This window comes from Conger conger, chromosome 17 (genome assembly GCF_963514075.1).
Source record: "Conger conger chromosome 17, fConCon1.1, whole genome shotgun sequence".
NCBI lineage: Eukaryota > Metazoa > Chordata > Actinopteri > Anguilliformes > Congridae > Conger > Conger conger.
This window is the reverse complement of record NC_083776.1, coordinates 15,821,268-15,837,067: the sequence shown is the minus strand read 5'-3', so window position 1 is coordinate 15,837,067 and position 15,800 is coordinate 15,821,268. Positions and strand designations below refer to the sequence as shown.

General features: G+C 44.3%; 1 protein-coding gene across 1 annotated transcript in view; it reads left to right on the top strand.

Moving 5' to 3' along the window:
- The window catches only part of LOC133116682 (zinc finger protein 385B-like), an 84,975-nt gene that overhangs the window by 24,459 nt on the left and 44,716 nt on the right, over positions 1-15,800 (top strand). Inside the window, exon 2 of the mRNA XM_061226529.1 lies at positions 1,484-1,780. Within this exon, the coding sequence (XP_061082513.1) occupies positions 1,486-1,780 (295 nt within the window). The 5' untranslated portion in view covers positions 1,484-1,485. The remainder of the gene's footprint in view (positions 1-1,483; positions 1,781-15,800) is intronic.

Here is a 15,800-nt window from a genome sequence, read left to right as displayed (position 1 = left end):
TTAGTCTAATCAACTGTACGTCGCTCTGGATAAATGCCAGTAATGTAATGAGCGGGTGTGCACGCGTGTGTTTGAGTGTGGGTGTGTGTGTGTGTGTATGTGTGTGCCTGTATGCATGTGTGTGTGTGCTTGTGCATGTATATGTGCGCATGTGCATGTTTGTGCGCATGTGTGTGTGTGTGTCTGTGTGTGTGCGCGTGTGGGCGTGTGTGAGCACAGCAGGTGGCCTTTACTCCATTAGTATGGGACGAGATACACAGGACGTCTGATTTACAGGGCAAAACTGGCTCAGAGATGATGAGGAAAATTATTCAATGAAGACTTGCGGGGAATGGAGGGAAATTAAGCAGTAAAATTATTAGAGTGTGGGACTACCATTGGAGGTTAGTGATAATGTGGCAAGCAGATTACAGGACAGAGAGAATACCATAGTGGTCCGGTCACTGGCTTTACTCTCATATAGAATATTCCAGAGGCCATAGTGCTTTACTCTTATTTTCAGTACTCCTCACCTTGTTTTAGATTGGTACTGTTTGTACCCTGGAAACCCACAAGGAATCCAAACCTGCTACAGTGTATATAAGGTGCCTTTAGATGTTTTATATATAACACAGACCTTGGGTTTTTCCATGTTTCTTTTAGGAGTCCTGTCTGAAATATTCCCACCCTTTGCGGTGGAAATTGCACATCGTTTCCAACCTCAGAACTTCTGAAAATTATTACACACCTGTGTTTCGCTTATTAGTCACTGCCCAGGGGTCTGGAACTTTCTGTTCCTGACCTTCAACAGCCAGACGCAAGGCTGCCTGGGAGACCTTCCCATTGATTAATATACTGCTTATATGATGGAGTTTGGTGTGACTGTAGGGGCTATAGGGGCAGTTTGGTGTGACTGTAGGGGTTATAGGGGCAGTTTGGTGTGACTGTAGGGTTATAGGGGCAGTTTAATGTGACTGTAGGGGCTATAGGGGCAGTTTGGTGTGACTGTAGGGGTTATAGGGGCAGTTTGGTGTGACTGTAGGGTTATAGGGGCAGTTTAATGTGACTGTAGGGGCTATATGGGCAGTTTGGTGTGACTGTAGGGGCTATAGGGGCAGTTTGGTGTGACTGTAGGGGCTATAGGGGCAGTTTGGTGTGACTGTAGGGGCTATAGGGGCAGTTTGGTGTGACTGTAGGGGCTATAGGGGCAGTTTGGTGTGACTGTAGGGGCTATAGGGGCAGTTTGGTGTGACTGTAGGGGTTATAGGGGCAGTTTAGTGTGACTGTACGGGCTACAGGGGCAGTTTAGGGGCTAAACTGCTGTAGGGGCAGTTTTGCAAGCTGCACAGGGTAACAGAGTGGGGTTTCATTTTACATGTTAGAAGAAGAGAGATTGGACAGTAATAATGAATATGACAGTATCAAAAATACTAAAGAAGTAAATATGTTCATTTCTGTCAGTGTTGGAGTCCTCATTGTTGTCCCTGTGTACATTACTTTGTAGGTATGAAGAGACCCCTCAGTCCCACACACCTGCTGGAGAACGGGGGTATGTGTGTCCCATTCGGCGCCTACGCGGAAGGGGAAGAGCCTGGGACTAGCCACGGCCACTCACAGCAGGAGAAGAAGATGTTGCCGTTCTCTCTGTGCGAGGTCTGCAACATCCAGCTCAACTCCGCCGCCCAGGCCCAGGTCCACTACAATGGCAAGTCCCACCTCCGGAGGGTCAAACAGCTGAGCAACGGAGACCCCGTCTCCAGCCCCGGCCCCTGCCCCGCACCCCTCTCCACCGTCAGCAGCGGTAGGTGACGAATGCTAACCACTAACTGCTAACAGAGAACCAACTTCCCTTCCATAAATTCCCTAACACAGATCATGCAGTTTAATGGAGGACCAGGGAGGGTGTGAACGACGCAGGCTGAATTTGCCTTTGACACGTACCCGGAGGGGTAGAGAGGATGTCGGCGGTGGGGACAGGGGATTGTGCGTGACCTACTAATATTCACTTCAGTTAAATTTTATTTGTGTAGTGCTTCTCACAGCAGACTGTCCCAAAGACACTTTACACTGTAACAGACGTGACTGTAGGGGTTATAGGGCCAGTTTAGTGTGACTGTAGGGGCAGTAAAGATGCTGTTTGAGGGTGTGTAATGTTTCTGTTGAAGGTATTGGCTGGTGTAGTGTAAGGGTATTTTTGTAAAGTAGCTGTAAAATGGTGTAAAAAATTGGTGCTCGCTCCGAGCGAGGCCTGGTCTCGCTGTGTCCAGATGCGAGGCTCTATAAATAAGAGATGCTGAAAGGGCCAGTGGAAGCAGGAGGAGAGGAGAGGAGCTTACCCAGGTCTCAGCACCACAGCCTCCGCTCCGGCCTCGACAGCTGGTGCTGCTTTTCTGGGCCGGGGGGGGGTCAGGGAGATGGGCGGCTTGGTTGGGGGAGGGGGAGTCCCTGCTCCAGCCCTGACAGCTGGTGCTGCCTTTGTGGGTTGGGTGGTCGGGCCTCGTGTGGAACACCTATTCCGCAGCACGCTGTTGGTTCGCTCTGCTGCTGCGCTACGTAACCTTGGTAAAGCGCAGTTTGACTCCCGGCTAGCAGCGCTAGCACCTGTAAAAATGCTGCAGCTACTGTTTAACCCACCGGGCTGTGGTCAGGTTGTGTGTGTGTGTGTGTGTGTGTGTGGAGGGCGAAGGGAGGGGGCCTCACATGAAACCTGGCGTGTGTGAAACGGGAGCTCAGGCAGAGATGGAGGAACGCATTGGTGGATACAAACTGCTATTTCGGCAAACCGTAGCCTAATTGTTGCGGTGATAGCGTGTGCTAATTCCCGAGCGTGTTGTAAGATATTTTATCTTTCTGTGGCTGGAAAGGAATGTAAGCTGTTTATGAGCAATGTAGAAAAATGAGGTGTCTTCTTGGTAGTATATTTGTTTTTATAGAAACTGCCAGGTGTTAAAAGAAGAAGATATACTTTATTGCAGTGTTTCACACGCACATACCTGATTAAATGACTGAACCAATCAAACTACAAAAAATGCCCTTGATTAGTTCAATCAAGTGTGTGAATTCCTGGTTGCAACAAAAACTTCTGGCAAGTAGGTCATGAGGGCTATTGAGAAACACTGCTTTATTGAACCCTGTGGGGTAATTTATCCTCTGTATTTGACCCATCCTAGTTACTTAGGAGCAGTGGGGAGCCACCGTGCAGTGCCCGTGAAGCAGTGTGGGGTTAAGGGCCTTGCTCAAGGGTACAACAACTGTGTGGATCTTATCATGGCTACACCGGGGCTTGAACCACAAAACGTCTGAGTCCCAGTCATGTACCTGAGCCACTAGGCTACAGGCTGCCTCATTACATGAGTGTCAGATGAGGAGGCATTATAATCCTGATTAAAACCAGGTGTTCGGTTCAGCTTCTTGTCTGTGTTCTGCTCTTTGGTGTCAGCTGACATGGACACAAAATATATTCAGCTGGTTCTGATGCTCAATATATTCAGCTGGGTCTGATGCTCAATTCACACACACACACAAATGAGCATTTATCACTGTGATAGCCTAGAAACCAACCGCACCCCTGAAGTATGTGAAGAGCTATCTTTTTCTGACATTTTCCACTCAACAGTAATTGTACCTGCAGCTGTATTGCACCGTGCAGTGGATTTGTGTGGCGTTTTGTCTTCCACTAGATGGCAGTGTTAACATTTTGAAGAACTTCCCTGACTGGGTGCCTTCGGAACTCAGCAGGCTTTAGCAAGGTCATGGTAAGGGTACGGCAGAGTTTTACTGCAAAGTGATGAATGTCTGACTGCGGAATTGATTCTGAATAATAACTGAATAGAACTTTCAAAGTGAGAAGTGATAGAGGGATCAAAAAGATTGTATTAACTTTTCCCAGAGCCCAACAGTGTTTCTAAGAGATTATTTTAGAGATGGCACTTTTGAGATGGTTCTCGGGCAGTCTAACATCTACTCAGATTCAAACTGTAAAAGAGCCAAAAAGTGATGTTGAAAAGATCCCAGCTGAGTTGACTGTGTTGAAGATGAAGAACATGCCAACACTTACCAGCTTTTCTCATCCTTTTATCCTTTTTTAAGAGTGACATTGGCTGGGCTCTTTTGAAGCTGAAGCGTAGATTCTTTAAACAGCAAGTGCCTGCACTGCCTTACATTGTGTAGTTACCCTCTTAATGAAAGTTCAATAGCAGCCATTTTGAACTGTAGATCCCCAGGCAGTTCTGGTTTGATGGGAGGTGGAAGTGCTGTGCAGTCACTCTTAATCAACCACCCTGTGCGGCTGCTGTGTCACAGTGAACATGAACATCTACTGACTTGCGGCTGTGCTGATTCTGAAGCTGTGCAGATTTTGAGGCTGTGCTGTGGTTGTGATGATTTTGAGACTGTTTAGAGGCTGTGCTGATTCTGAAGCTGTGCTCTGGTGTATGGTGTTTCCCAAATTTACTTATAGAGCTGGAGGAACTTCACAGTTACCATATTATCTGTTGAAAAAACTAAATATGTGTTGCATGAATTCAGTTTGTTCTTTTTGTTCAAGTCACCAAACCTTCAACAGAGAGCTGATTTATATGCATTTTCTGTTTCGAAGCATTCTGGCAATGCAGCTCTCTGAATCTCCTAACATTTGGAATATGAATGGCCTTTGATGAAGAAGAATGAGCATGCATTATTTATTTAATTATGTACTGTATGTTTGTTTGTGTTGATGTTGTTTGTTTTGCCAAGCTCTCTCCAGAAACGGTTCTGTCTGCTCCCTGCTGTGTGAGACACAAAGCAGCACGTTGGGCCGTGTTACTGCTGAGCACACAGCCAGTGGCAGGGAGGGCTCTCATTGAGAGGCTCAGAGTTGGCGTTTCCGTCTCTCTCCCGGTCTGGCAGACGGTGCACTCCTCAGCTGAGCGTGCAGAGACCGCGTGTGCCAACCGCGCTTTGATTATCTCACTCCCCACCCCGCCAAGTCTGCTGCCACCCCGCTACCCGCCAACCTTGGCTCCTCCACGCATCCTCCTGCCTGCCTACACACCGTCGTACCTGCCCATCCAACACACTGTCCTTACCTGCTCATCACTTACCTGCCCATCCAACACACTGTCCTTACCTGCTCATCACTTACCTGCCCATCCAACACACTGTCCTTACCTGCTCATCACTTACCTGGCCATCCAACACACTGTCCTTACCTGCTCATCACTTACCTGCCCATCCAACACACCATCCTTACTCGCTCATCACTCACCTGCCTACTAACACACCGTCTTTACCTGCTCATCACTCACCTGCCTGCTAACACACAGTCCTTACCTGCTCATCACTTACCTGCCTGTAAAACACACCTTCCTTACCTGCTCATCACTTACCTGCCTGTCCAACACACTGTCCTTACCGGGTCATCAATTACCTGCCCATCCAACACACAGTCCTTACCTGCTCATCACTTACCTGCTCATCCAACATGCCATCCTTACCGGATATTCACTCACCTGCCCGTCCGACACACCATCCTTACCTGATATCCACTTACTGCCTGTCCAACAGGCTGAAGGAAGGAGTCAGATATCAGAGTGAGTCGGATATCAGAGTGTGTGTGAATCAGATAAGAGTGTAACTGAGAAAGTAACCTGGAAAGGGTGACAGAAAATAAGCTGAATTATTTTACAACAGTAAAGACCAGGATTCAATCTTCATTCACCCTTCATTTTCACTCTCAAATACATTTAAGAGTAATTTTGTTTTTTCTTTTGTTATTTTCAGTATAAGCACAGTTCTTCCGATGATTGATGATCACTAAACCCATGTGATTGTGAACCTTGTACTCAGCAATATAACATGATTTTAAGTACACATCAAAAGTCAATGTACTTCCTTTCTTTGGAATGAAATTTGTGAAAAATGTCAATAAATTTGGATTTATTTTAATTATCCTTTATTTATCCAGGATAACCATGATGTTTTAATTAATTAGTTACTACAATAACTAATATATTATAGAGCGAATGTTGTCTTAGTTTATAGATTTAGAGACCTTCTGACTACCTCACTGCCCCACCATGCAACCATTACCATTTGAATATATGTGGGGAAAAAAACACTATATGAAATGTTATGTAAACATTACATAAATCTACCATTAATAAGTGCATCTTTTTACTTACACAAAGACAATAGTACATTTAGGCTACAGATTTGTTGAAATCGACAAAAATAACAAACTTCTGCCCCACTAATTAATCGACGTGATATCCATCTCCATGACCAATGATGATTAGAGCTCTAACTGACTTCAAAATGTTTGGTGGGTTAACCCAATTCAGGTTAAATTGTCAGTGAAAAACTGTAAATGAGCTGCCTGGCAGTTGGCTGCAGACTTCAGTGGCCAGGGTAACAGCTTGCAGATCCTCGTACAGTTCAGTATGCCTGCCTGGCCGTTGACTGAAGAGTGCCATTTTGTACCAGTCATTTCACACTTCATTTGTCATCTCTAATAGCGAGTGTTGTCCATCTGTTACGCTCTCTCTTTTTCTCTCAAAGAACGGCAATCTCATCCATTGCTGCGGTCTCTGGAGTGAGTATTTTGTCAGTCTTTGAATTTATCGCTCAATTATATCAAGTCTTCGATTTCTCTACACATCATTTGTGTGTGTGTGTGTGTGTTTATGTTTGCTGTATATGTGTTTGCGTTTTGTGTGTGTTTATGTGTGTGCGTATGTCTGCGTGTATGTGTGTGGTGCATGTGTGCGTGTGTTTGTTTACTGTATGTGTGTGTGCGCATGCGTGTGCATGCGTTTATGTGTGTTGTGCATATGTCTATGTGTGTGTGTGTTTATGTGTGTGTACGCGCACATGCATTTGTGTGTAGAAGGAGGTGTAACTGGAGGAGGTGCACGTGGAACTACCTCTCCTGCTTTTTTCCTCCCCTAACAAACAGGAGGCGGAGAGTGGCTCAGCTCACCTACAGAGCTGACAGAGTGGGGGGGGGGGGGGCTGCTGACTGTGGTGGGGGGGGGGGGGGGGCTCCTAGCCTCATGAACTGAAAGTGAACAGAGCCTCTGATGATAAGGCTCACAGAGACGCTCCAGCTCTCCCGCCCGCACTCCGGGATTCTGTCACGCTATTCTCAGAGGACTCGAACTCGCACTGCCTCCGCGTTAACACCGTGCTAACACTGCGTTACCACAGCCGCGCTGGAGAAGATGTGGACAAGCCTCCTGAACAGAGGTGAGCGCTCTTCTCCCTTACCCAGTATAATACTCTGAAGTATTCCGTTGCCCTGTGGGTCAATAGTGCTCGCTTCTTTTAGAGGTTAGTCTCAGTAACTTGTACAGTGCAGTTTTGACAACTACAGCGTTCTGATTCAGAATTCCATCTCAGCTTAGATGTGTGTAGTAGAGTTGCACAATAATTCAGCCACTAAATTCAACTGTGGAGTGGTGCTGTTTGTTCTCTTTGTCTCTGTTCTTAACTGGCCCTTTACACTGTAAAACAAAAATTAGATGCATTTGCACAAGAATTAAAGCAGAATGTACCCCGGTGTAAAATCCAGCTATGACCAGCTTGGAATTACCAGCTACTAGCTGTTTCAAAACATAACTTGAGCTGTTTTTTTCAGCAGGGTATACATGCAGGCAAACACACACAAACAGGTAGCGCAAGTACCAGGGGCAGTATGTCTATGGCAGAATGTTCTGGCTGTTCTCCTGTACCCACACAGTGGAATCCCCAGTCCTAGTCTCTGGATCTCCTGGGTGGTTCTGGAGTCCTGGAGTCAGCGTCTCCACTGTGCCATCGCTAACGCTCTCTCTGGGGCGGGAGTCCCAAACGCCAGCAGGGCATGTTTGGACAGAGGGATCTGTTTTTAGCGGCGTGGTGGGGTTTGAAGGGGTGGACAGGCAGCTGGGTTCCTCCTCCTTCTCCACAGAAACGCGTGCGGGAATATTAAGAGACGTTCACTGAAGTTTGCTTCCGGAACGATTGTGGAACTGTGGCCATTGTTGCTAGGGAATTTACCGTGTTTGCATTGTGTGGAACAGAAGCCGCGGCTCTGCAGCTCTAGTCCTGACGGCTGTGGATCTAAAGAAACAGGCATCGTGGGGGATTAAGGACAGGGAGGTTGTCGAATACAGTAACGCGAAACCGTGCTCTTCTCTCAGTCACAGAGCAGAGAGCTAGACCTGACGCTTGGAAATGAGAAAAAGTTGTTTTAGCGTTCGCTAATCTATCTCTAGTCCCCCGGCAGCCATCTCAACCCAAGCGTGAAATTAAATTTGTACCCAGCACGTGCTTTCCTGTTTGGGGTCACTTTTTCATCATAATGAGCCACTTTTGGTCGAGTGCCAAGCTTTTGTCTTCATCTGAATGTTGTCTAAGCTTTCCCACTGAGGTAAAAACTCTAATTACACTGAGAAGAGTGCCTACAAGAATGGCTTAGGACCTTTTTTTTATAATCAATCTGGATGCTCAGAAACACCCGTTTGCTCTTTCCTAGTCTACCATAATTGAATGGTTTGGTGTTGTTATGGTGAAGAAGGTGTGTGTGTGTGTGTGTGTGTACATGTGTGGGTGTGTGCGCATTTATTTATAGGTGTGTGTTTGATACATAACATACAGCCAGGTGACAAATAAATGAGTGGAGAAAACTAACAAATGCAGATGCGTGCATACAGGTGTACTGTGTGATACAATTAAGCAATTAAAATCCCATAATGCTCTGTGGCATATATACAAATTCTGAGCAGGCCCAGTTGACCTCGATTTTGGATCAAGATAGCAAGAGGCAAAGATCAAAGTGACTTTGAAAGAGGGTTCATTGTTGGGGCATGGATGGCAGGAGCTTCAGTCACACACACCAGTCAACTGGCTAGTGTTTCAACAGGAACAGTGACTAAAGTGACATCTGCATTATCTATGGGAAAGACATCAATAAATAGGTGCATTGAAGCCTGTCTGGCAGCTTGTGGTTGCCCACCACCTTACTAAGACATTTTAGGTAGGTTTTTCCTGTCTGTATATTTCATGGTTGATAGTTGTGTTGTTTGTGGAAACAGGTGCAGTAGTTAGCATATGTTTACACACTGGCTCTGTTAGTGTCCACTGCGTCTCTCCTGTGGTTCTGTGTAAACCACAAAGGCACAGTCCAGTAACCACTGCCGGAGGTGCACTGCTCCTCCCGAGCTCTTAATTTGGGGGTGACTGTCCCTCCAAGCGCTGTCATCAGAATGAGGCTCCTCAGCCTGACATGGCTGTGATGTTCACAGGGTGCTTCAGTCCAGTGCTTTTTTTCAGTGCGCTTGTAGAAAATGTAGATCCCAGACCTATACACATCATTCTTTCTGTGAATATTCCTCCTGGATGTACAAGCTTTACTCAAAATATCTCAAAATGTCTTTCCCATATCATATGTGTGACCACTCTTATTTCAGTTGTGTGTTTTCGTTTTAAGTTGAGTTTCGGTTTGTTCACAGGTCATCTCAACATTATCAAGGTTTTTCATGGTTATCACTGGGTTAGAGTTCGGGCTAGGGTTGGGGTGAAGGTTACTGTATGGTTAGGGTGAAGGAGAGGGTTAGAGTTAGGATTAAGGTTAGGTTAGTAAAAAATATATATTTCCCAAGTTGTCCCTTATATGGGCCCCTTGGGAAAGAAAGGTTTTCACTGGCCATTCAGAATACTGCAGAGCTCTGTTTAAGTAGGAAGAATTTGGTCCCTCTTGTCTTGAAGTTGTTTGTGCGTTTGTTCAGTCCTCTTGGGAATAAAGTTCTAGAGTCAGGATTAGGGTTAGGGTTAGAGTCAGGATTAGCGTGAGGTTAGTTAAAAATGCCTAATAATATCCCTTATTAGGGCCCCTTGGGAAAGAAAAGTTTGCACTGCCCATTCAGAGTACTGGAGCCTTTAGGTAGGAAGAATTTGGTCCCTACTGTGTTTAAGTTAAATTTGGTATATATTGGAACCTACATTGCGACGTTGAAGTTTTGATGAAGTGCCTGTTGTCACTGACTCATTATAACATTATACCTTCCAAAACCTGTGAAAAATCATTAAAGCACTAAAAACGGGGAACGACACAGAAAGCCAAACAAAGAGAGAGAAAGCATGGAATCATTGACACCTGCAACATCTGTGACAAACACGCAGCCAAAGGAATAATTACTTGTCTGAAAGAAATAAAAGATGAACTAGATGAACACGATGTTCCCATTCCATCCCGCCAGTAGTCAAGCCTTGCATCATTGCTTTATCTCGCATGTGGATCATTTCAATTGACAATTTCTGCCACAGCTGGAATATCATAGTTGCCATTTTGTCCTGCACTGACAGTAATGCTGGACACAGTCTTACAGTATGTTGCACAAGCAGATTTCTCCACAATCAATGAAGATATATAACATTAGTTTTTTTAACTGCTCTGCAAAATGTGATTAGTCGGCAGTCCCTCTCACTGATTGTGTAATTAGCTGTAGCCTGGTTAATTTCATTCAGACTGCATACGAACCACCATACCCTCATCAGGCAGCCTTTTGTGCTGCAAGTTTTATGTACGTACATCTGGCCCATAGTTGGCCCTTTTTGTATTTTACCTTTAAGCCGTAGAAAGGTTTCTGTGTTTTTAATAGCCCCTCATGTAAAATCTAATAATTAATTGTAATCTAATTGATTCATTGTAATCATTAATTGATTCAGTCTTGTAAGTATTGTAGCCATTGGCTAGTGTCTGTTTAATGGGCATCTGGGTGATTAGAGTACATTAAATAGATCTACACTCACCGAGCACTTTATTAGGAACATTTTTACTTTATTACACCTACTTCTTCATGCAATTATCTAATCAGCCAATTGTGTGGCAGCAGTGCAATGCATACAATCACGTAGATACGGGTCAGGAGCTTCAGTTAATGTTCACATCAACCGTCAGAATGGGGAAAAAATGTGATCTCAGTGAGACTTTGACCGTGGAATGTTTTCAATGAATGGTGCAAAAAAACAAAAAAATCCAGTAAGCAGCAGTTCTGCAGACAGAAACATCTTGTTAATGAGAGATGTCAGAGGAGAATGGCCAGACTGGTCGAAGCTGACTGGAAGGTGACAATAACGCTAATAACAACACTTTACAGCAGTGGTCTGCTTTCGTATTGAAAGCCAGTTTTTGCTTGTATTGAAATAATTTGATTTTGTGGCTGTTGGGGCCTTTGTAAATCCAATTTAGAGTTTAAAAATACATTTTGTTGTGTATTGAATTGATATTGTGTGCAGTTGGATGCGGAGACTCTATAAATTATTTGTTTTGGATAAAGAATGGTTTTGTTTCCTCTGTTTTGCGGTTATTAAATATTATTTAGTCCTTATGTGTGGAATAAGACTTAATAACAGTGAGGCTCTGCTCCTTTTGGCTGGCGGCACTTAAGAGACACTTGAGTGAAGTCTTTGCAAAAGAGACGCAATTTTTATAATAGGGATTTATCAAGTTTACAGCCGAGACCTGCATTTTATCTGTTCCACTGTAGAATAAATAGCATGCATCACTTGCATATTAGTAAATTATTCATCTAATTGCTCACTGCTTTGGCACACCACATTTCATAGTCTGTGATTGGCAGGTGTTATCTTGTGTAGATACAGTATGTAGCAGGGAGATTGTGTATTGAGGGGTGGTGGGCGGGGTTCATACAAGCCTTGATACCCAAGAGCTGATGTTTTCATTCAGAGAAATGTTTGCATCTGTTGAATATCAGGCAGTTCTCAGAAACACACACGTGTGTACAGATGCCAAGCTGAAAACCGGAGCTCCGTTTGTGTCCTGAGAAGTGTCCTGGCGGGGGGCACATGACATCAGTGCTCATCCGGCTATCCTTTTGCTGGGATTCAATCAGAACAAGAGTTACGATGCAATCACAGCACAGCCCTGAGTGTGGTCAGTCACTGTGTCACACCTGTCTTTAATGCTGTGAAACCCAGTAGCCGTCCAAAACAACTGTTCTGTCCTATCAAGGACAATAACAAGAAATGACAGAAACATTTATATTATAATAACATATTTCATTATTAAGGGGCGACGTTTGTAAGTTGCACACACAGAATCCTGCTCAATTTTTCCACATTTAGCATCGCCAAGTATAAAAAATGCAGTAGGCTGCACAATATTCGTTTCAGCTTGCCAAATTTAAAGTTCGTTCAACCTAGCCAGCTAGCATGTGACTACACCTGGGTCTGTGCCGATCATGGCCCAAAATGAGCACTGCCTGGGGTGTATTTCTTCCTGAGACTTGGCTAGCTTTAAATGAGGCAGGCTGAAATTAATAAAAAATATAAATTGTTCGTCTATACATACATATTTATATATGTACAAATGCCCAAGTATCATAGAGGTAAAGCTAATGTTACTTTTGACTCCAAATATTTTTACAAACTATGAAACAAAGGCTTAAAACTAGCTCACAGCATTCACTAGCCAAATGCTAACAAAGACGCTAAAGCTAAGATAGGATATGAAAACATATATTTAAGACATTATTTTGGCATAACATGGAAATGCATGTGTAACATTTCTGAACTGATATTTTAAATATCTAAAAATAATCCAACATAAATCATAGGCCAATATGAACTTCAGTTTTCTGCCAAACTATCATGAAAAATAATAACAGGGTCACAGACAAATGTTATTTTAAAGTTTATTTCATACCTACAGCGCTTACTCCAGCTGCAAACACTCCTTCAATGACAAAGGTAAATCTGCCGAGATGAGCAGCCATTTTGAGACAACTCAATCAGCTGCCGCTTGCAGTTTTTGCATGGGTGTGGTTGAGACTGCCTTCCTCCATGCAAACATTAAGAAGCTTAGTCGATTAGCATATTTTCCAAACATTTTGTTTCCACATTTAACATTTACTTTTACATTTAACATTCATATCTATATATAATATATAATTTAGAAATAATGGATTAATGAAAAACATTACTCATTACAATGCTTTGCACCAAACTTAGTGATGCTAAATGTGAAAAGATTGAGAAGGATTACAGTGTGTGCAACTTTTTACAAACAGCACATCATAAATTCTTCTGAGTGATACAGTTTCTTGAAGCATAGCCCTGTTTTTATGAGGAATACATTTCTTCAAGGTTATAAAATCCTGAATAATAGTAACTAACCTTTTTGTGATGAATGCGTGAAGCGCAATGCTTGAAGCTTTGGTGCGGTTTTGACAGCGTCAGGTCTGTCCTATATGCAGGCAAAGGCTCCCTGGGACTTTTTTAAATGCATTACCATTAAAATGACTGCAGAAACTGAACTCTTATAGCTGTCCTTTGTGAGTGCTACATCACCTGCATGGAATCTATTTTCTGAAAGTGTGTTATGATTAATGATGTCACGTTGAAATCCTGCTGCCCTCAGTTGTTCATCTGAGGACCGTTTGGCAGCGATGAAATCCAAACCCATTTTCACCGTCTCCATCAGAGTGATGCACTGGGAAAGTTATGGCGGGGATTAAACTGTCCAGAGGGCGGGCCTAACTGCACCACCTGCTTTTCATTTGACTGAGTCGCCAAATGGGCTTGATCAGAAACAGGCTGAAGTGGCCAAATCCTCCTGTGTGAATGGGGATATGTGAGTGTTGTGTGTGTGTGTTTGTGTTTGTGTTTGCATGCGTGTGTGTTTTTGTTTGCGCGTGTGTATGTGTGTGTGTGCGCATGCATGGGTGTGTTTGTGCGTGTGTTGATACGTGTGTGTATGCGTGGGTGTGTGTGTTTGTATGGGTGTGTGCGCACGTGTGTGCGCATTTGTGTGTTTGTGTGTGTGTGTGTGTGTATTTGACTCTGTGCACTGAGCTCTGTGCTGGTGTCACAAAGGTACTTACACTGCACACCGTCTTACCCAGCGTCTCCATGCAGTGCTGTTTACTGTTCTACTGCGGCAGTCAAAATGCTTTACGGAGCTCTGTGTCAAAAAAACTCCCAACTCCACAGTGTCTAAATCGCTGGTTGTCGTTAGTATTGTTGCGTGTTCCCTTTGTCTTCCGTTCCAGACTAATCCGTCAAATTTGACTCCTGCTATGCGGGGAACCCACAAATAAGTGAATAACGGATTGTAGTGGTTCGGCGTAGACTGTGAGCTGGGCCACTTGATGAGATTCGCATGTCTGGGAGAAAATGTTCTCTGTGTGCATCATTCAATAATATCTACCACAATTTCACAGACCAGTGCCCACCACCCTACAGGGCCTGGGACAATGATGTGACAGTGTGAGTGTGAGAGACTCTGGTTCCTCAGGCACTTACAGATGACCAAAAAAACCAAGTGTGTGTGGGTTAATGACTGGTTGCCCAAAATAGAAAACAATGATTTCACTGTTTATTCTTCTGTCACTTCTATCCATTTCCAACAACTTCAATATGGCAATATGGCAGTGTCTAGCTCTGGCTTGTCTCTCTCTGAAAAAGCTTTGACAGTATTTTGATTGGCTGTTGCATGAAACTAGTCGAGTTGAGATGTTTGCAACTTGCTTCAAGGGGTTCAAACAGTGCAACTCAAAGCAACAAATCTATAGGGACAAAAGGTGCGCAGAAATTGCACCATGTAAAATCGGCCTTAGATCCGTTGCTCAGTCCTCCCATGCAAATTCACTAGGTGGTGCGCTGCCAGTCAGCCTTGAGAATGGCGGCCATATTTGGATCTGAAGCTAATTAGAACTGGGTGACCTTTTATCATTGTGTTTGAATCCACTACCAACATGTGCCATTCATTTTACTGTTTCGGATTGTATTATGTTATTTCATGTGTCCAGACGAAATTAACCTGCCATCATGATACTGTATCTAACTGTGTATTCTTAAAATAGAGTGGCCTATAATAAGCTAATACCCATGGTGCTGTTCCTAGTTGATGATTTGTTAATGCCACCGGGAGGTTATTTCCTGGCGGTGTTGCAAGTTGATCTGCTGCTCAACATTTTGTGAAGAGGGTAAATGCATGTCTGATGGAAAGTGATTACAGCAGCGCTGTCTGGGAATAACAACACATTGAGGAAGCCGGAGCGGAGACCTGGTTACCCCCGGCAATAGCGGAACTCCGTGGCAGGTTTCCGTGTCGGCGGACAGTAGGAGGAAGGGGCTCAGATCAATTAGGGCTAACTTCCCTTGACCCCTCTGTAGGAATATCATTTCATACACATTGAGTTGGGGGTACAATTAGTTGGGGATACTGTTAGCAGACAGCATTATCCACACTACACACACTGCTAATGCTAACCCATGCTAAACAGACTGCATTATCCACACTACACACACTGCTAATGCTAACCCATGCTTAATGCACTGTATTATCCAAAGTACACACACTGCTATACTAATCCACGCTAAACTAACTGCATTATGCATACTACAAACACTATACACACTGCTAATGCTAACCCGTGCTAAATGGAGTTAACATTAACAGTCAAGACTAATCAGAGATTTCATGGGAAAGATGTGTTTCCCCTGGTTGTGTGTGTGTGTGTGTGTGTGTGTGAGAGAGAGGGTACCCCCCGGTTGTGTGCTGTCGAGAGAGTGTGCTTCTGTGTGTGTGTGAGCACCCCCCAGTTGTATGCTGTCAAGACAGTATGCTCTTCTGTGTGTGAACACCATCGTAGTGCTATAGAGAACATAAACACAAGTAGAAATGTCAGGAGCCCGGTCGATGGGGAGCTGGCAGAACAAGCTCGTGGCCTGACCGTGAGGACCATTCTGCCAGATCATGTGCCCTGAAGGCTTTCGACTCCGTTACTTTTGGAGCGGGCCGCTTTTTCCACATCGGCCGGGTCTGGAGTCCCCGGCACCCG